Source organism: Astatotilapia calliptera, chromosome 6, assembly GCF_964374335.1.
Source record: "Astatotilapia calliptera chromosome 6, fAstCal68.1, whole genome shotgun sequence".
NCBI classification, from domain to species: domain Eukaryota; kingdom Metazoa; phylum Chordata; class Actinopteri; order Cichliformes; family Cichlidae; genus Astatotilapia; species Astatotilapia calliptera.
In genome coordinates this window covers 41,004,570-41,026,504 of record NC_137427.1, presented here as the reverse complement: position 1 = coordinate 41,026,504, position 21,935 = coordinate 41,004,570, and the positions used below count along the sequence as shown (strand labels likewise).

General features: G+C 40.6%; 2 protein-coding genes across 3 annotated transcripts; one reads left to right on the top strand and one right to left on the bottom strand.

Annotated features, from left to right (window-relative positions):
• Nucleotides 1–364: 364 nt before the first annotated feature.
• mrpl21 (mitochondrial ribosomal protein L21) lies at nt 365–1,246 on the bottom strand. The gene has a single exon (XM_026172090.2). It carries the CDS (start codon nt 1,192–1,194, stop codon nt 607–609), a length of 588 nt encoding a protein of 195 aa, XP_026027875.1. The 5' UTR covers nt 1,195–1,246; the 3' UTR covers nt 365–606.
• A 695-nt stretch (nt 1,247–1,941) lies between these two features.
• Nucleotides 1,942–21,894, top strand: wipf2a (WAS/WASL interacting protein family, member 2a). 2 transcript variants are annotated; one of them, XM_026172086.2, is made up of 8 exons: nt 1,942–2,460; nt 8,972–9,108; nt 9,449–9,581; nt 10,199–10,309; nt 11,451–12,116; nt 13,696–13,923; nt 18,186–18,287; nt 19,860–21,894. In XM_026172086.2, the coding sequence occupies exons 2-8, from the start codon at nt 9,049–9,051 to the stop codon at nt 19,898–19,900; spliced, it is 1,341 nt and encodes a 446-aa protein (XP_026027871.1). In that variant the 5' UTR covers nt 1,942–2,460; nt 8,972–9,048; the 3' UTR covers nt 19,901–21,894. The 2 variants fall into 2 exon arrangements, with proteins under 2 accessions (XP_026027871.1, XP_080159384.1); XM_080303258.1 differs by having other exon boundaries at nt 1,960–2,051.
• The last annotated feature ends 41 nt before the right edge of the window (nt 21,895–21,935 follow it).

Genomic DNA, 21,935 nt, shown 5'->3' with positions numbered 1-21,935 from the left:
TATTCTAACTTTTACATCAGAAATACCAGTAATTGTTTTATAGCATAAGCTACTTTAACATAGGTACACATATCACCTCAGGTTGGGAACCCTGCATTTAGGGGATTGGTTTTATTAAATTAAATGTTTATGTATCAGCTGAGTCTCAAAAGGATGACATAGGTTCACAGACATTCTGGTCAGTGTGGGCAGACCCACTTTATCTTCTCTCTATAAATCACGATCTAGGCTAACGGTGGACTTACTCTGGTTATTCTGTGGGTCCTTGAGGAAATAGAGGGGATTTTCCCCCATTGCAGCTACACTAACTTCAACCCTTTGTAAAGTTTTGTGTTGTAAACTCAGATTTAATCCAAACCCTCAGTACATGTTGGAAACAAAGCTTTAATACATCTCCTCACAGGTCTGCACTATATATTTACAGGAGTACAACCCAGTGAACAGCTGCTCAGCGTATTACTCAAATGTTCAGCTCCTCGTTTCAAACCAGTCAGAGTCATGAGCATATAAGCTGACCGCCACAAGTTTGTTTACATGTTTGAAACCAATAAGAAAAAATAAACCGCGGGTCAGAGAGTAGAGTCTTCCAGTCCTGTGTCATCAGCTTCATGTGAGTCTGGGGGCCAGCTCGATGCCGTTGATCCTTAGCACCGTCTGCGGCTGGATAATGATCCTTTTGCGCTGGAACCGGTGTCTCTTCCAGAAACGCATGTGGACTTTGGGCCAGGACTCTGTCTTTTCGATTACGGTGGCCTCGATTCTGACCAGCTCCTTCCCCAGAAGAGGCCTACCAATCAGGGTGAAGTCCTCAGCTCCAACCAAAAGCACCTTCTCCATGCGGATACGCTCCCCGCACTCCGCCTCGATGTGGTTCTCGATCAGGATCAAGTCTTCACCGGTGACCTTCCACTGGCGTCCGGCGAAGTGCACCACCGCGAAGAGCCGGCCGAAGTCCCGAAGGTTGATCCGCTGGTTTACGGTGCTAACCACAGCAGCGTGTCGGCTCTGCTCTTCTTCCGCCGAGTACGGGCTCGGCTGCTCCGGCCACGGAGGCCTGGAGAGCGAGGTCCAGGGCATCAAGTCTCCACTAGCAGAGCTCTGTGTTCGGATGGCAGCGGGGGACAGGACATGGTGTCTGGGTAGTAACATTCTGCATGTCCTCCACAATCCGGCGTACGCCATGCTCGCCGACATCTTGACAGGAAGTCGTCTGGTTCCAACTGCGCAAGCGTCACGTTACAGTCACCTGACACTTCTGCCTTCAAAAGCATCCTTTAAAAACTGGAAAAAGGAAACTTTTCTGGCCCAGAGACAAACATAGCTTAACGCTATATTTTTCATATTATTAATTTAATTTGATAATCACTTTAAACAATTTTCAGATGGACGCTAATTAATTCTATTATAGAAAGATTTGGTTTCCGCGTACCTCGTATTTTACCAAACAGACCCCTCAAGACAGTTAATTCATTGTCTTGCCCTTTTATGCATCATGTTTTAGAAAGATTACACGTTTATTTGTTTCTCTGTTCTCACCTTTCCCACATATTTCATAATAAGAAAATAAGAATAAGAAATAAGAAAAAAAAAAGACTCCACATCACCGTTTATAATTTTTAACTGCTGTTAACTGCTTAGACTAGAGGGAAACTCTAAATATATGAAAAAGTAACCGTTTACCTCAACTTCTAGCACCAAAGGAACCATAACAATTATTTCATACAGTGAAAGAAAATTTTCATCAAACACGAAATATATCCAATGCTCTACATCTTACGAAATATGAAAATTAGATCAACTGAACTGAAAATGTAAATCGTGACATTGACGTAGTCTAAACATTACACGTCCCATTAAATCAAACACGTTTCAGAACTGAGTTTTGTTAGTACACATATGACCTTGTTAAAGCTGGAATTTACGGCAGCGCTTTAATGCACCGCTGTTGTGCTCCATTTTGTGTCGCTCTGCTTGTTTCCGGGTTTCCGAGAAGAGAGCGATAAAACGGTGTCAGCAGGGAGTATGGCTCTGCTGGCAGGTCAGGAGGGCAGGTAAAGTTTTCTATAGCTACCCAAAACTGATAAAAAGTGGTTCTCAGACGCGCCCAGCACTTTGTTTAATGCACTATTTATCTCAAAGACCTCTTGCGGACAGAGTTTGCAGGCAGCCGGACTGCGCTGACATTGACAGCTGGAAAGTAAACAGCTCGGTGCAAAGCAGCTAACTGCGGCTAGCTCCAGTGAACCCGCCGCTAGCCGATCTGTTGAAACCATCGACAGCTAGCTAGCTAACCTGCTAGTGTCGCTGGTAACTTACGCCAGCACAGCTCACCAGCACCCTCCCATCATTTTTTTGGAAGGGGGGTTAGACTCTCCCCTACGAAGGATTTCTACATCGACACTTCCCATTCATGTTGTTTAGGAGGACGAGACTAGCAAACATCCGCTTGTTCGAGCCAGGGTGAGTAAATTCGTAATGCTAACCAAGTTTAAGTTAGCCTCTGCCAGGTATGTATGCTCACTCTCCCTTTACCTGGGAGCGGCTACACAACCTGCCTAGGCCTTTGGATCATGTGTGTGACGAACGTTTATGTCACTGTTTTCATGTTTCTCTTAGCTGGAGGTCTGTCCAACAAAAACTATGTTCATGCAGTGGTGTGCAGAGGTATAAGGAATTATGTACATATGCGAAGGCATCAAATGTCACACTATAAAAAAAATCATCACTATATCGGTATTTAAATAGACGACTTTTGTCATTTCATACCCAAGTAGGGTAAACATCTCTCAAACACTGTAAGTAATGGAACTATTCGGTACACGGAAATATAAATGGTTATTTGCAAACCAAAATAGATGCCAGTTTTCGACTAATCGATTATTAGTTTCTGCCTCGTGTATTCATTAAGCTCAACGCAATAAAAATTTAAATTTCTACATAGTGTACAAATGTGTCTTCCATCCCTGGTTTCATGGTAGTTATCTGGTCTCTACATGTTGAAAAAAGCTGACAGTAGAAAATGTTGTTTTTTATTCTAAAGAATGTCTTGAGCACACAATTGAGGTTCTGTTTTAGTTATATGGGGCCATCTCCACCCCCCTAAAGCCTAGAAACACACACAGTGTTACAGGCCTGTAAGCTCAGCGTACTTCCTTAACCACAAAAGCATCCTACTTCCTCATACAGCCCTCCCTCTCTGGCTCTGTTTCTCTGTACATCGCCAGACTGTTGATGTGGGGAAACTTCTTGCCATCAAATGGCTGTTTACCAACTGTTTGGGTGAACAGTTTAATGGTGAGCAAATCTCAGCCTCATGACCTACTTAAGAGCTCATTTTTACTTGGATCTTGAATGGACAGGATTAGTTAGATTATGGGGTCAAAGGTCAGGACCTGTTGCTTTTGCCAGGGCATGACTGCCAACCATATGAGCATTTTTACTGCCTGGGTAATATTTGATTATCATATCTTATTTAAACCACAGCCTTTTTAGTATTTCTGAAGTCTTATACCAACAATCTGAGGTCTTCTTGGCTCTATACAGTGGGTTGTCACTTAAAGAACTGCAAAGAATTGTTAAAAGCATAAACAACAGTTACTAGTTCCAGTTTCTTAAATCAGAGATTTAAGATATAAAGATTAAATCAGAGATTTTGTGATATCTCATAATAAAGTAAATATGATGTGACGATGGATCCTTGAGTTGTGTAATAGCCATTTGCACACCTTTCTTGCTGGTTTAATTAAATCACTGTCACTGAAATAGGTCTATTTGAGACTACAGTTACTCTACACACCAGACAGGTCTTGAAATATTTGCTGACCCCCTACTCTCAGTTTTCGTAAATCTGCTGCTGTGCGGTTCGCTTTAACCCACGTCACTGCCTGACTAGCGAGCTTGCTAGGTAAGATTCCTTTGGTTTCCCTCGGTGAAAACCTGTCTCAGCTCTAAACCATGCTGCCCGAGGACTGGAGCATAAAAGAGGTGAGGGCGGGGCGAGGAGCCAACTGCCTGCATGAGGCAACAATGAGCCCAGACAGCTAACTGGTTTGGGGAGATCCAATGACCTCAGACACTCTTTGTGTGAAAAGCTTTGACATTTAGAGCAGTTTCAGTACAGGTGTATTATATGCAGGATGGACACAGTTTAATATAATATAATTAGCTATAATGTAAATTCAGTACAATTATTTTGGTAGTCTTTTCAAATCAAAACTTTCCAATACTGGAAAATGATGTCCATCATATAAATTCATGTGTGATTACAGGATTTAAAAAAAATTTTTTATATAAATGAACAGGGGTCAAACAGAGCTGTACTTATCTCGCTAAACTGACTGTATAACAAGTTTTATATTTAGTGCACCTTCTCGCAAAGATGGGCAAAGTGCTATTCTAATTTCATAGTGGATGAAAACGCACTGTCCTGTATTTCTTCAGGTCATTATTGATCAATAATGCCTTGAATAACCTCGAAACAGCTAAATTATTAAGTAATCAACCTTTTTACTCTAAAACGGCCCCAGATTACAAGACTTGTGTCAGGAGTCAGTCTAATTCAAACAAATGTCAAGTGACCAATGTGATTTAAGTTGGTGGCCAGAGCTTATTGTATAGATAAAAACTCCAGTGTATTCCATTGTGTTACAGACTTGCGTCACCCTGTATTTACACCAACTAGTTCCTAGTTGGATTTCAGTGCCACTGTATTGGGAGATGAGACTGAACAGATGTTGAAGTTGGAGCCACTAAACATTGAACAACTTTTATTTCAGCTGAAATTACTGCAATAGAAAATAGAGGGAAGACTTTGAAACCAACTGAGTCTGTGCACTAACGGGAAGTGGCAGTGGTTAAACTGGCTATTTCATTAGCATTTGAGACACCTAGATACACTTATTACTTGTTAGATTTTGTTTCACAGGGGTATTGTCTATGACCAAATCAATAACTTAGTCATTGTCTGCATTATAGCTACCTGAAGCCATGTTTCTGGAGACGGACAAGTCCAAGAAAAAAATATGTGAAATTTATCAGTCATCTGTCATGGCTGATCAGCTAAAAACCCAAACGGGCCTATTCCAGTCAGCCGTTGACATCTCTAGTTCCCTCTGCAGGAAATCTGTGCAGGGAACAGGACGTTTTGATTAACTTGATTCTCTTACCCTTTTTCCACCAAAGGGACATAGTTCCAAATTAAGTTCAGGGGAGATCATTAGATCTGTCAGTGCGCCCCAGGGTGGCTGTGGCTACAATGTAGCTGCCATCACCAGTGTGTGAATGTGTGTGTGAATGGGTGGATGACTGGATATGTAAAGCGCTTTGGGGTCCTTAGGGACTAGTAAAGCGCTATATAAATACAGGCCATTTACCATTAGATTTCACAAAAGTACCCAAGTCATGCTGAGGTTGCAACGCAGCCATTTGGTTCATGTTACAGAGCTCATGACTGAATAAACATGGTGCAATGAAAGTTATTTTAGAAGTACATATTTCCAAACATTTACCTTTACTTGCATTACTTGCACTTATTCTCATGTATATATCTCATGCACATATCTTTCCACGTAGCACTTTTAATTCTTATCCCTACTTTTATTTTTTTTCCATGTCTATTTAAGTGCTATTTATGACAGCATGTTTGCACTGAAGCACCGCAGCAATTTCCTAATGTTGTAAACCTGCTCAACATTTGGCAATAAACCCCATTCTGATTCTGATCTGATTTATTTAAAATTACTTGAGTAGGGTTGGGGGTTGCCAACTCAGCATGCAGTCAAGTTCTATAGAGTCTTGCTAATGACCTACTAATTTTATACAGGTGTGTTGCAGCAGGGACACATTTGAGTTTTAGGACACCAGCCCTCGAGGTCTGGAGTTTGACACCCCTACTTTAGACCCACAGCTGAAAACCTTTTTGGTCTGTGGGTGGAGTAAGCCCTGAGATGAGATTTTTTTTGTTTTTGTTTTTTAGGGTAATATTCAGAGTAAAGTTGAGGCGTTGGATTCTTTCTGTAGAGACGCGTCTAAAGCGAGTCTACCTACCGAGTTCGAGGGACCCTCTTAGGAAACTGCCTACTGAGCATCATCCCTAAGAGCAACTAGCTTCAGGGGCTTTTATCTATTCGCAGTAACACAACACAATCACCAGCTGCTTGTTGGCATAACGTCAACTACAGTCATGACAACAAGACGGAAGATGCTTTGTTCAGTGATGCCGTTTGCTGTGTCTTGGCTTTCTTCATCCTAACTATAGAATTGGAAACGCAGAAATTGTCCAGTCTACACTAATAGAAAGTTGTGTATTACCAACATGAGAAGTTCTGTTTCGTTACAATTAGGTGTGTGTGTGTGTGTGTGTGTGTGTGTGTGTGTGTGTGTGTCATATAATCAGAAAAATCCTACAACTGGTTCAGTTCTGTCCTACAAATAGGTGGAGTCAGTTTCATCACCTTAAGCCTTATAAAACTGATGACGCTTTAAAATGAGTAATCATCATGTTGTGACACTTCATATTGGATTTACCCGAGGGCACCCTCCATTGTTGCACAGTTAAGGATTTACAAAAGATTGCAAGTGAAATTTGAAAGACAGAACAACTCTTGTCATTTCATCCTTTATCTCAAGCATCATGCTTCATAACAGTCTCGTCAACTGTACTGTGCAAACTGTCCCAATTCCCATGGGAGTAATCCAGGTCGCAGTTGCATTTAACAGTGACACAGGCACAAAGTGTAGAACATTGAAAGAAAACCATATGAAAACACTCAGCTCTTCACATTAAAATGAACATTCTCCTGTTGTTAGCTCTGCCTGGATGCTGGTTAAATGCATTGTTCTTATTTTGGATGTGAAACAAGTAGCTGATCAGTAGAAGGAAAAACAAAAACACAGGATTGATTAAATGTTTAATTATTCTTTGGATTAAAGATTGTTCTGAGGATCTGGTGCTTGCGCTTCTCTCCTTTTTGATATTTGATTAGCTTTCAGTTTTGAACTGAAAGAAACACATTCAGCACCACTTAGCCAAACCCGTTAAGAGTTGCTGCAGCTATTGAGAGGATTTTAGTGAAACTTTGGGGTTTACAAACTGTAAACTTGTTTTAAAGTCTGGTTCATTGTTCAGATAGAGGAACCAAAATGCCTGGAAGGGTTGTGGGTTGGCAGGCTGTCGTTGTTTAGCAGAGCTTTTCATACAGACATCTACATAATGTAGTTGTTTAGTGTCATCGGGAGCAGTGTCGAAATGTAACAGCCAGTAATGTGGGCTGCTCTTGTTTGTGTTTGTGCTGTTCTTGGTCCACTAGCATAGCTCCTGCTGTGCTAAGAACATAGGATGTTTAACATACAACGAACTAAAATGCAGTGGTGTTCAAAACAGGTAAAATTATCCACTGCAATCATGGTGAGTGTTCCTTGTGGCTTTTTTAATTTTATTTTATTAAGCACATATTCTTTGATCTAAAAGTTGGTTTGAGTTAAAGTCTGTGGGATCATTACACCCACTGTGCAGTGCCTCATGAATGGCATAACATTAACATTACACCTGCTGTTGCTAGCCGCCATTTCTGCCGGTTACGCACCTCTAGATTTTTGTAGCCTACAACATGTGCCGGATCTGCTACAGGTGGGTTGAAGATATTTGTATATGATTGCATTGGTTTTAGAGCCATTTAATGATATATCAGTAAAGTAATGAACAGATTATACAGAGGGAAATGTTGCAACAGTTTGTGGAAGAAACTTTTGGGGGGAAAAGTTATAATTTCTTTGCTTCGGCTGTTTCTCCTCCCCTAACAGCGCTGATATACCAACAAATTTACATTACATTTACATTTTCATCATTTGTCTCCTCCTCATCTACATCTGCCTCCTATGCCATTAGACATGCAAGCCTCTTGTCTCCAGACAGCTCACAGTCACTTACTTCAAAAAACAAAATTCACTAGCACTGAACAAAACCGGCAGTTTTTACTCACAGGCAAGTTCGGGGTATCCTCAACAACTCGTCTCATAAGTGAGCTTTGCTGGCCCATATTGGACTTTATTTGAAAAGACAAGCAGACAAGGACACTTCATACACAATGAAGTTTTAACATTTTATAAAATATTAGACATATTTTTAATTCCTAATTTATTTTTAAGTGTTAATATTAATTAAATGCATAAAAATACAATGTATATACAACAATATCTTATATACACGGACAGCAGTAGAAGGTTTCCAGTAATCCATGGCGGTTATGGGGAAATACGGCATATCCAGCTGTTGCTGTTAAAGGGTACAGAAGGTTAAAAGGTTCTTGGTCCATGGGAAAGCTCCTGTGTGTGTGTGTGTGTGTGTGTGTGTGTGTGTGTGTGTGTGTGTGTGCGTGTGCGCTCTTAATTTCTTGAAACTAGGGTTACATCATATTCTAGACTGGACCTTTTTTTTTTTTTTTCTTTTTTTTTTACTACTACTACACTGGTACAACAGTATGTGCAGTTTTACCCTTACTGCTAGTAAACCTTTGCTTCATCAGACAAAACTACACAGCTGTGGCTAGTATAATGTGAACACAGTGAAGCTGGAGGATGAACGCAAATTTTTCCACTCAATAAAAGTTAATGTAAGGGTTCCTGACAGTTAGGGTCAAAGGATGCTGTAAATGGACCAAATTTCAGTCAGGAGAACAACTGAGATAATCCATCCACCATACCAAGTTAGTCTGCACGGGCTGGGCTGCAGTTACACCGTGAGCTTTAAAATGTTGTGCTGATGAGTAGTGGTAATAAAAACCGAGAGAGACCGACAGTGATCACTGACTTTTTTTAGGGGCGTGTTCAGATTAAATAGAACAAGATACAAAACGTGTGTTTTAAAACAGAAAAGCCTTAATAAATGCAGAGTAGAAGCAGGGCTCATACGTCATCACTTAACAACCGAATTTGGCTTTCAGTTTTATCAGTTGAGATATTCTGTCATTTTCAGGAGCCAGCGTATTGTTCCAGAGACGGTGAAGTCACCGGCCTTTACCCCACACAGAACGGTGCCAACGCAGAGTCAGGATGCCTATTCCTCCCCCTCCTCCTCCTCCAGGACCCCCACCCCCTCCAACCTTCCATGAGGTCAGTGACCCGATCAAATATTCATCACAACACACTGCACTGAAAACTGACAAGTTATACACTTCCTTGTAGCAGATCTCTAATTTGACCTGAGATGTTTATATGTGCTGTGAGAAATTTGTTTATATTAAAACATGGTGCAAATGTGCACAAGACGTGCTTGTCCCTGAAACGTTTTTGAATTGTTAAGCCATGGGCAAAGTCAGATATAGAAGCTAAATTACCAAAAGCTGCTACTAAACTATATCTTTGTTTTAAGTCTGCATTGCGAGCTCAAACTTTTTTGTTCTAACTAAAGGAGCCGGAAGTTTGCTTGTAAAGTTTTTAACTGTCTCCACAGGCAAACACAGCTCCTCCCAAACTGAGCTCATCTGAGGCAAAAGGCAGAGGAGCACTGCTGTCAGACATCCACAAAGGCGCCAAGCTAAAGAAGGTCGGCCAGGTCAATGACCGGAGTGCTCCTGTTATAGAGAGTAAGTTTGTTTTATACACAAACTCAAATCCCAACTGATGTACTCCCTGTGAGTTGATTCAAAATCCTGACACCAGGGTGGATGTCCTAAAATTATCTTGTATTTATATACTGCCAAATCACAACAATAGTCACCTTGGGGTGCTTAATATTGTACCAAACACTCGCTGACAGTGGGCAGAAAAAACTCCGTGACAGGAAGAAAACTCTGCCATCTGCTACAATAAGGTGGGGTGGTGGGGGTGGGGGGCACAGGACAAAAGACACATTGTGGAAATGCAAAGTAGGGTATAAACAAATAGATGTTGGGGGGAAAAGGTGAATGACAGCGCATGTTTGTTTTCAATAAGTCGTCTTGCTGTATGTCAGTAATGATGTGTGGTTTAAGAGTTCCCTTTAATTTTTTCCATTGTTGAGCGGTATATGTTTCAGAAATTTATGTAAAATATGTTTAAGTGGAAAAAGGAAACTGAACTTGACCTTTAAAATGTTAAATTAAAGAACAGTTTTTTTTCTTACTCTGCAGTGGAACAGCTTATTCCCATCAGTTTTCCATGATAAAGTCCCAGGTTCTCTAAATATTTGAATATTAAAATGTATTTCTGTTTGCCCCCCCAGAATCTGGAGGAGGTGGTGGAGGTGGTGGAGGTGGCGGTTTTGGAGGTGGAGCCCCAAAGGGAATGGGCGGCCTTTTCCAAGGAGGTGTGCCAAAGTTACGACCAATTGGAGGTAAAACATTTATGCTATTTAGCACATACGTGTTTGCCCCAGTTTACTGTATTTGGATCATTTTGTCAAAGAGCCGTTATCATTAGTGTGAGTAAATAACAAGGAGAAGAGAGGACACCTGAAGTCAGTCCTCTCGTACACATAACATCTGTCAGCAGATGATTCCAGAATAAGAAACGGCACATAAAGAGAGAGAATAAAGCTCCTTTGGCCTTTCTCCCGAGCTTGTACTTTTTATTTTTCTGTCCATCATTTTGTGGTTATAGAAATAAATAATTTACACTGCTACAAATTCACAATGCTTGGACCATTAATAATGAATGAAAGTCTAAAACGTACTATTTTAGTTGAATGTTAAATTATTGAACTGTTACACTTCATATGCAGCAAATAGCTTCAACCTTCAACTTCTCCTGCTGCTTGTTTGATATTTTTATAATGGAAGATCTTAGCAGTCAAAGGTGTAGCTCCGTGGAGAAACGAAAGTTTCCAACTAGTGTTAATGTAACCATAAGCTGGTCAAACTTGGTTACCCACCCCTTCACTAATTAAGCAATAATATACAGCAACAACACCACAAGACTGTACTGTACAGTTTAGCAAGAGGTTGGTATATAAAGAATATTATCGACGAATCAGTCAGCAACAGGTCTGACATGTGACTGATTTGTGCAAAAATCATCTGATTGTAGTATTTAACTCGTCCACATAGGGCTCGGTGATATATCAAATGTATTCAATGTATCGTGAGATTTTCCCACGCATGTTGGTTAAAATGGCTTTATTGTAACCATCAAGTATAAGTTACCATGGAAATATTAAGCTGTCTGCGTGTAATTCACTCCGAGTTATTTTTTTCCCACATGCTGCGAATGCATCATTAATCCCCAACCAGGAAAAATTTCTAGCTGGCACACTGCATGGAGCGTGCGTGTTTATATATTACCTGATAGAGGAAAATATGGTGACAGCGCGAGTTTCAGAGCGAGAGTATGAGACTCACTGGGAGTGTTAAGTCATTCCCAATTCCTTATTATTTTGCTTCCAAAACAATAATACTTGCTTCCAAGAAACCAGAGTTGGTTTTTGTTGTATTTTTTTCCCAGTGCACTTAAACACTGCCTCTCTGTCTTCCACACAGACGGTCCTGCTGGTGGTTCACTGGGCAGATCTGCGCTACGGCCCCCGGGGTCCCGGTCAGCGGCTCCTCGTCCTCCCACAGGCCGGTCCACCTCACCGTCACCCCCCAACAAGCCCTCTCCACCAGAACATTCACGCTCACACCGCCCCTCGCTGCCTGACATATCCCACTCCTCCAGCGGTAGCAGTGGGATGAAGCACAGCACCTCTGCACCACCGCCTCCACCACCCTTTAACAGAGGTGGCCGTGGAAATGCCCCACCTACCCCAAGCCAGAAAGCATCTCTTGCACCTTCCTCATCCTCTTACAGCAGAGAGAAACCCCTTCCACCAACACCTGGAAGAGGCCCAGCCCCGCCCAGCAACGTAAAACCTCTGTCCTCCAGCAGACCACCTACTGGAGGCTCTTCTGCTCCTCCTCCTCCCCCGCCATACAGACCACACACATCTGGTGGTGTCTCTAATGGGCCATCCCACGGCGATGGAGGTGGAGCTCCAGAGCTTCCCCAGAGGAATAACTCCCTTCATAAAAAACACACATCAGGAGGCAGCAACCAAGGACGCAGCCATGCCCCACCACCACCTCCATCATTATCATCGTCATCCTCTTCTCAGCAGTCTAACAGACCACCTCCACCTGTCAGAGATCCACCTGGACGCAGAACAGGTACGTCCCAGAAATCTGTCAAAAGTGCAATATTGCCACTCACCACAATTTTTTCTTTATTTTTATCCTGTGATTGAAATTCTCTCGTTCATTCTCAATCATCTCTAATTTGACCTTCATGAAACCTAACCTCCATTGTTAACCTAATCCCTTAATCAGCTCATCGTTTGAATGCCCAGATTTACTTCATATATACAATAAAGATATGGCTGAGTGCAAACTCCTGATTGTGAACGTTGAAGAAGACCTCATTATTCTTTATTTTGAGGAGAAATGTTTATAATGAAGGCAAAGCAAGCCTTGGCTCATTATCTCTGAACCTTTAAGGTACAATCCAGGATAACGCTGCAACGTTTTCTACACATGACGGGCTTCTATCCTCTGAATCTGAGAGTAGTGCAGAACGATACAAAAAATGTGCTTCGTCTTGTTCTGTGTGATGTATAAATCTTTCTTTTGGCTGCAGCATTTCATCAAGTTCCTGCATCGATTCTTGACAGTAGTATAATATTTCTTATAATTACAGCTGCTTTTGCATTTGGGAGAATGACCTTTTCCCCCCCCCCCTTATTTTGTCAACAAGTGACGACATGAGGATATTTTAATATGCGGAGCAGATATGCTGTTTTTTGGTATTTGTAAGTATGCTAAGTTGGGTGGATGCCATGTGGATGACACATCTTGGATGCTTCTGATGTTTAAAAAACAAAACTTAAAAAAACTGGGGGATTTAGGACAGCCACACCTACAAAGTGCCCTAGTTACAGATGAAGTTCTCCACGTCTGACGTGTCAAATGATGATTTTGTTTCCGCTTCAGAAAAGATTTATGGCACACTGGGAACAGTCATAATTTGAATTCAAAGCAAATACACGAAACAGGAAGGCACTTGTTAGCTTGAGTTCTGTCTTGTGATTGAACGGTGAAACGATTTGCTACAAGGTCTCCTGGTTTCTCTGCATTCCTGTAGCCCTGTGGAATATTCCAGCATTCCTGCTCACCTTGTTTTCCCCCACACGCACTCTTAATATTAAGTTGCACAGACTTGTTTCAATCTCACTGTTCGCTGGTACTGAAGTCTCTATATTTTAAAAGTCAGTATGAGAACAGATGTTTGGGGTTTTTTTCCACTGATGCAGTGACAGGAACTCGAAATGTGTCATGTGGCATATTCTAAGTTGCTTTGTTACAAACAGTAGCATTTTTAAGAAACTATATCATATCTGGTTTCATGATTGGTTATGAAACCAGCTGGAAGAAAGATGCTTGTAACGTGATGTTTCGCTCTGTTCTGCACAACATGCATGCACGTTTTTACTGACTGCTGAGTAACACTTGACTATATAAGTCTGTACTAAATGTAAAACAGTCATGGTCAGTACTTTCATTTCATATTTCTGTTTTAGCCCGTGTGTACAAACTTTGTACCCTTACAAGTTTTATCATGGTGGGGGGACCCCGGCAACTGATACATTAGACACACACAGACTTGACCAGATTCATTAAGATCACTGCCGTTCATCTGACCCTCAGTATGAATTCGTGATCACTTGTTTGTGTGTGTATGTTGTCCATGCAGCTCCCCAGGCGCCCACCCCTGGGTCTCGTAATGGCAATCGGGATGCCCCTCCTCCCCCACCCCCTTACCGTGGCCATAGCTCAGACTCCAGAGGCAATAAACCACCACCTCCTCCTTCCTCTTCCTCCATCTCATCTTCCTCCTCACGAACCCCAGCTGGACCCCCTCCTCCACCCCCGCCAGTCCGGAATGGTTACTCCTCCAGCTCCTCCTCCAAGTCCATCATAGGTGAGTGCGAAAAGACTGCTTCGGCAACATCTCCTTCATATTCCACTGTTGACAACTGCTAAATAACATCAGTTTTTAAAATCCTACTGAATCTAGTTCAATTAGATCAAATGGTGCCACAGTTCACAGCAGGCAGAAACAAAGGGATACAGGATTTCACCATTTATCAAGTTAAAATATTTATAATGAACTTAGCAAAATGATAAGAAAAGGATAACATCCCTAAAATTGTGACTTCAAAACTGTTATGTATAAATGTCTCTCTCCAGACATTGTTTAAATCCTAAAAAGATGAGCTATAACCATCGTAGTGTTACGTGTGAGATCTTATTTACATGACTTTGCTCACAGGTTAGACCTAAAATGGCTTAAATGTAGCTCATTACCTTTTTGCCTGGTTTTGTATGTGTGGAGGTATTCAAATTGGACCCTGACACCTCCATCCACACCCATCCTCTCTCTTTGAATTTTCTGCTACAGTCTCTTTGCATAGCAGCACTGGTGCACACAGACAATGTGTGTGTTCTGTTAGGCAGGAGTGGAAAACCCAGTGCTCCATTTGTAAATCAGCTAAGAACACAGAGAGGGTGCTGTACATGCTTCAGAAAATCAACCATAACTGGAGCACAGTGGACAACAGCCCAGAGCTTGCTGTTTAAACCAAACTGTGATCACAAAGAAGGAGTTTACATGAATCCACACTTGCCACTACTGCAGACCCACACTAACACAGGAAATGGCCAATGAAGGCTAGTGCAACAAAATGCACTGTGAGATAAGCAGAAATGAAGATGGATGAACAGGAGGCTGAACCAGATTATCATACTGCTGATAATCTAGTACTAATCTTGGATAAACAAGCCCAACCTGTTATAAGTAAATTGGTTATCCATGGTGTTACGACAATGTTGGTAGGAATACATTGTGATTAAGAGAGCATAACTACAAAGCCAGTTTATGTTTATCTCACAGTCTTACGTGGCTGCCGCAACACAAAATGTGGCCTTGTAAGGGATTGTGAAGTTGGTTTTTCCAATAAAAACTTAAGGCTGGAAGTCTGAAACTCACCAGAGTCACTAGAAGAAAAGATTTTGTGAGGCCTAGTAAAATAAAAGTGTTCATATCCTTATGGGGTTGGAAGGACAGTTTTGCCACATGCACTCAAAAACTCATTTATAATCAACAGTATGGTTGAAATGTTGAACACCTGGTGACGGGGTTGGTAGGGTTAGTAACCTGCTAACTAGATCTTACTTCCAGGAGATTTGTGCCAAAGACTCTTTTTGCCGGGAGGACGAATGGCAGCCGCTAGTGTTTTATGCCTGTGTAAATGTGTCTGGCCTACTGCTATAGTGTTGAACTAGGACGGTGGTTTCTGTTAAAGTTAAGTATAAAGTGAATGATAACTTTTTGGTAATTAAATTTAAATGATACTTAATTACAGTAACTGTGTAACTCCCATTTCATCCCCATTCTGTTTTAATGGAACGGTTGATAGTGAGGCAGATGAGGACCAAAGTTCCTTATCTGAGGCACTGTATGGTTTTTGTCGAGGGAGGTGCCGATGATTTCTCTTGAGATGGTGTCCTTATGCAGGCAGTCGGAGATGGAGAGGAGAGAATGTTAAATTGTCTTATTGCTCCATAAATGGCTTTTAAGTGGACTTTGGATGTTTACCCTTTCCTTTGATCCCTGAAAAGCTCGGATAATGTTTGAAAAAACATCTCTCTTAATTTCAGTAACTTTGGGCACCACCAGTACAACTTGAGCTATATCTCTGAGTGTCAACACTACACCCCCAAGTGTTGGTACCTATCTGAATGTGGGGTTCGATCTGACTGCTCTTTTAAACAGGAGATGAAATGCTGAGGCTTATATAAATAGCTACCACTTTTTCTGCTGCTTAACTACTCAAATTTGTTTATGATCTTGATGCGATGGAGGTGACGGTGACGAATCGCCGTTGATAGTCAAATCTCCACTGACACTATGCAAACTACCTTTTTGGTTTCCTGATTTGTCCACACATCAGGAAACCAAAAAGGTAGTTATGGGTGGTTCCTAGATTACTACTGAGGCTTTGTGTACTTACTGTGTCAAACTTAAGAATTAAAAATGATGATAAAACCAAATCACTATTTATGTGGTTTGTATAAAGGGAGACTTGAGGCTGCAGACCATGGGATTTATAGCCTAAGATAGTTTGTCATCCTGTCCCTCAGCAACTCTTTCAAACTGAGTAATAAATGTCATAAGAGAGCATAAACAGTCATTGCTTGCATGTCAGGTGATTAGGGAATAAATGTAAATTCTCGACATGCCAACCACTACAAGAAGTAAATCATCAACCTGTAGGAAAGACTTTTTTTTTGTGCACAGGTTGACAGAACTGGGGGCTGAGACAAAGTAAGCAACCTGTACGACTTATTTTATTATTTGACAAACCAAAGAATACCATTTATTTTTGTTGTCTAGGCTTGATGGTTGGAGTTTGTGGCTGTAGGGAAGGCAAAGATGTTGTACGGGTGATCTGTAGTGGCTGGAATCTAAAAACTGAGCTGTGACTGAGCTCTGTTCATAATACAAAGGCAGGGACCAGTGACTACAGACTGAGAAGAAGGAATAGGGTAAAAACTTTCATGCTCATCAGCTAATTGTTTGAAAGAGGGGTTGAAAGATTTTTTTGGTTTTGTTTTTATTTATTTTTTGATATTTAAAAAAACAAAAGCAAACTTCTGCCTGGTGGTTTAAAGTACTCCCTCTGTCAATGTATGTAGTGGTAATCTGTTCCTTAGCAGAGCTTAATATGATGTGAATATAACCTCAAAGGTTACATAATGTCATTATTTATGTAACAAAAACTAAGCCATATTGCAGAAGCAGTGTTTTTTTTTTTTGTCTGTTTTTTTTAAACTAAGTGTACCCCTAATAATTCTGTAGGAATGAAAAGGGTAAGGCTTATCAAATGTACTTCACTAACTGATCACCAGCCAGTGTGAGCTCACCAGTAGAAGCAAATGTTTTGCAGCTTGCTTGCCTGCAGCATTCAGGTATGTGGTGACACAAGGCCAAGGAGGAAAGACGTAAATAATGATTGAGGAACAAATGTTGCTGCCTCGAAATGTCTGGCAATGGTTATAAATCATTTGAAGTCCATAATTCTACAGTGAACAAGGTTGGGATACATTCAACACCAGTACCAGTCTTCCCAGGAGTGGACATGAGTGGACAAAATTGCAACAAATCCGAGAGCGACACGTCAGACGCTACAAGCCTCAGAGCTACAAAATGTTAAAGTTCATGAACATGCAGTTAGAAAAAGACAACAAGTGTGAGTGGTCTAGAAGGCATAATAAAGCCCCTTCTTTAAAATAACATGGCATGGGTTTTTCTAGGAGAAACATTACGAGAAACATAACAATAATTTCAATAGTTTAGACACAAATTATTGTATTATCCTGTTAAATGAACACTGTATATTAACAGTAAAAACAAGCAGGACTGATGATCTTTGCTGCCTAGTGCCAGCATTAATGATAGAGTTAGTGGCTTTGGCTAATTAATGTTAACTTTTAAAACAGAGAAAAGACGGTACATAGATTTAGAAACGCTCTTATATAGATGAAACTCACGTGAAAAACATGCTTGTCTTTTATTCTTTTGCACTGTGCTTATCTCTGTTTCAGTGCTATGTTTTGCTGTTTCACATGTTTAAAGGTTTAAAAAACATAGCTGCCGTCTGTGGGTAATTGCTAAGAATGAAATAATCTTAATTCATTAACAATAACGTTTATGATGATCAGGTTAAAATTTCATGATGATGGCTGTTTAATACCTCAGTATTTTTAATATAAGAGCTTTACTGACCTCGCAAAAGTTCTCATAAACACCGGGGTGTCAGCCTTTAACATGTTCACTAAGTCTGTTATGCTGTTATTCACATCTGTTATGTTGTGTGTCAGCTGAAGGAGAAGATGATGTTACTCTGGGTGTATCAGTACTGTTGCAAATGAGTATGCAAGCAGTAAAAAAATCCATTAAAGCATTTGTTACTACACTTTGGTTAGGACATGATCTCTTAGCCACAGAAGTTTGAGATTTAACTTTTTCATTTTGCGTTTGTAGTAGTCATAAGTTATTAAGCAATTTAAACTGTCCACTGCCTTTTCTTTGTAAAACAAATGCAATTAATATTTAAAACTTGTGACTTGATGTGTCTGCACATTTTAAAACGTTTATGTTTATTCTCCTTCCTCCTACAGATGATTTTGAATCCAAGTTCAACTTCCACCCTATTGAAGACCTTCCACCTCCAGAGGAGTACAGGCCTATCAACAAGGTCTACCCCAGCAAGACCAACACGGGTATGAGTAACACTATGAAGCACATTGCTCTCTCCCTCCACTTGACTTGTTTTGTCAGGAATAATAAGACACTGCATTCTCATGGAGAATATAGTGTTATTGTCAGACACGGTCACTTTATTTACCCAGATCTCATGTGCTAAACACTTAGAACAGCAGTAAAACAACAAGGAATAAACAAGAAGAAAAGGTTATGATCTGTGTGGTATGACTGAAGCATGACCCACAGTGTAAATGTAACACAATGCCAGCTCCCCTTAAGATTCAGTTAAGTCGTGGACAATTGTTTTATTGCCATATAAACTGCTCTGTTTGTGTTATGTGTCAGGATGCAGCCATAGGGGAAGCTGGGTTTCATGAAAAATTACCCTGAGCTGCTGTGTGTGTGTTGTTTAGACACTATCCTAACAGTTTGGTTTACATGCATCTTTTAGAGCTGTTGGCACGTGCTCCACATGCTATGGAGTTGCTCTGGAAAGTGTCTTCCCTATAAATTCAGTGTTATTATAGCAGCATTAACATAATTAATAATTACTAGAAACTAGTTCTTCTTCTCTGCCTATAAAATAAGTATATATTATGCACACACCTAAGTGTAAAAGCACTAATTAACAGGCAATGGTAATTTGCAGTGTAGGAAACAAATTGTCTTCTTAAAATATTGATGTGATATCTTTATGATGGTAGTATCCTGCCACAAATAGAAATGCTAACATTATATTATACACATATTCAGTGACTCACACAAGCTGCAAACGTATTCTTCTGTTTTTTTACAACATGCCAAAAGAGAAAGGTATAACGCAACGTTGACCTTTGTTTCACAGTAAAGGTTTACCACCAACTTAATCACAGCTTACCTACTTCCTTATAATGACTACTTGAGTTTTGTGAAACTAAATATTAACCTGTTGAGTTGGTGAGGGGGGAGGGGGGAGTTTAAGTCTTAGGAGCCATGATGTTTCCAGGTTGAATCAAACGCAGGATTATCATCTCAGCTAAGAGATTTATTGGAGACAGTCTTTGCATTTCTAAAGTTATCAACGCTGAATTCACAAATCAATTTCATGAAAATGGAAACGAGGGCAACAGTTTTAGCTTCTTCAGTGACCTACCAGTGTATAATAAACATTAGCAAACTGCTGTTGATAACGCCATGCAGTTCAGTTAGTAACACAAGGATGTCATTTGTAAAACCATGTCAAAAGTACAGCTGTAGATGATGCCTTCCACCTTTGGCTTCTGGGTAACAAGGAAAAGAAGTACCTTCACAGAGCTCCCTGGTTGACAGCGCTAACTTAAGATTTTGATCTCGAAAATTACAGCTTATTAACTCAAAATTTTGAAATTTCTAGTCTACTGTGGTTGAAAATGGTTCTCTGTGAGTTGTAAAATAATAGCGGACCTTCTGTCAGGGCTTAAGGTTTTAAAGATTTATTCATTGAACTGTTTTTTGGTTTTGAACTTCTGTCACTTTTCCAGCTTTCTTCTCAAAATGTACAATTTATGCCCTTTAGACCAGTGTGAGGACTGAGCTGTAGTTAACTTTGTCTCTCCACCTTCTTTCCTCAGCCGTAAGAGGAGCTCCTCCAGCGCCGCCAGTGGGCAGGTGAACAGACCTCAGTTCGGGACTTGAACTGTGTCGTTGAGGAGGAAGCGGTGAAGCACTCGAATCATAAACACACTACATCACAAACATACACTAACATTGAGCCACCAGCTGGAAGCATCAAGGTGAACACAAAGGAAACACTACTACACCACGCAGGTTTGACACTACTCAGCGGTCACTTTCAGTCTTTGCACGAGAGAACAAAAACCACTGCCTGGGACCACTTTGATGACGACTCTGCTGACTGAATGCAGAGGCTTCTGTTTGACATATCGGGACCAAACTCCGAACACTTCCAAATCTCTGCATTCCATCTTTTTTTATGCTTATTCAGAATAATAATAAGAATAGTTGTGATTTTTCAGAATAACATATTTTCTTTTTTCTGTTATGTTATTGCTTTTTGGTGTCAGCATTAATTTGTAGGGAATATGAGCAGATAAACTCAGGTTTTTCCCTAAAAATTTGTACTGCCACACATGTGGGGCTTATTGTCGGTTTGTTAATTAGTATTTGTCTTGAATAGCCATTCCATCAGTGCCAGGTAAAGGTGTGCTTGAGTCGGTGTGCCAAATGCAGGTGGAGTCTCACGAACGGTTCACCATGACAGCAGTCGCCACACACTTGTTCTGACATTTAGAATTCTTTGATTGTAGTCTTGCCTGTTTTTGTAACTCTATCCTGTATCTGGGGTTGTTCATATTTGCATCTTCAGATGATGTTGCACAGCAGCTAAACTGCTTAACCGAGACACTGTGCATGACCCTGACATACGCACCTTCAACATCAGGACTACATCATGTTGATGCAACATAAAACTGATTTGCCCCTGATGGTTCTGACAGGTTTCCTTCACATAGCCAGCATATTTCTTCAGGCTCACTGTGGGTTCTGTGTGGGCCACATTTTAGTCCAACACTAATTATTTGTTTACTGGACCAAGGTTTGCAGACCATTTTTGGAGGAGTTTACAAGGGATCATCTCTGTTTTCGCAGGAATCTTCTTCAAGGGAAGTTGGTCTGAAAGCTCAGCTCTGCTCTGATTCATGATTTGCTGCTGGTGGCCCTTTCGAAGAAGGACCTCATAGCCAGAGAAAGATAATGTGTTGTTGAATTGCTATGCAAGCAGCAGTTTGTAGAGATTGTAGATGGTAGCAGCTAACCAAAAACAAAAATCTTAAAAAAAAAAAAAATGCAGGAACACTTAAGTGCCAGAGAATTGTTGGAATATATATGGAGGTCCTCTCTTTTCTCCCTTTGAAAGCATCAAGCTTCACTTAAAACACTAATGACATCATTTTCTACAGTGCACAGCACAAAAAGTGAACAAAAAGATCCTGGCTCAGGTCAGACTGTCCATTCTCAGTGATGCAGCGCCTCCTGCTGGTATTTGCCTTACACAAATCTGTTGTCACTCATCGGTACCAGTGATTAGTTTTTTGATGATGATGACGACGACATATATTGGGGGAAGATGATGACAACGGAGTAAATAAGAAACAAGTCTATTTGAAAATGCAATAAATATTGTATATTTACTTTAAGGAATATGGTAATCATAGTTATTGATCTATTTTTATGTTGTAAAAAGCTTGTACTATAGGAAAAGACATGATTAAGAGTTCTAACAATGTTCCAGTGGGTGAGCTTTGGTCTGACAGACTGGATTCTTGTTGCACTTCTCTGGACATTTGGCCATAAAGGTGAATGAGCTGAATTGATGTATGCGAGGTTTTACCAATGAGCCAACATTTTTGGGGTCTGGTTTTCAAAAAATCAGATCGGCAGGTAATTTAGTGAAGGTGATAAGTGATGCACCTCTGCTTCTTTTTCTGGATCATGTTCACCTTGATACACAGATGACCCCTCTACTTATCTCATGTTCTCACCTTGTCCACTCTGAAAAGCAAAAACCCTGTGGTCATTCACGTTATCAGCCATGTTTTTATCATTTGAAATAATTTCAAATAAATATATTCCTGTTGGGAAAGGGTACCTGATTCATTGTCTGTTTCTTTATGCTCAGTTTCTGTATT

What these genes read in the sequence shown, in the direction of transcription:
- mrpl21 (XM_026172090.2), bottom strand. Translation starts at nt 1,194, where the DNA reads ATGTCGGCGAGCATGGCGTACGCCGGATTGTGGAGGACATGCAGAATG.
- wipf2a (XM_026172086.2), top strand. Translation starts at nt 9,049, where the DNA reads ATGCCTATTCCTCCCCCTCCTCCTCCTCCAGGACCCCCACCCCCTCCA. An exon ending in GAGTGCTCCTGTTATAGAGA is followed by an intron (nt 9,582 to 10,198) that starts GTAAGTTTGTTT and finishes TTGCCCCCCCAG; the next exon opens with AATCTGGAGGAGGTGGTGGA. An exon ending in AAAGTTACGACCAATTGGAG is followed by an intron (nt 10,310 to 11,450) that starts GTAAAACATTTA and finishes TCTTCCACACAG; the next exon opens with ACGGTCCTGCTGGTGGTTCA.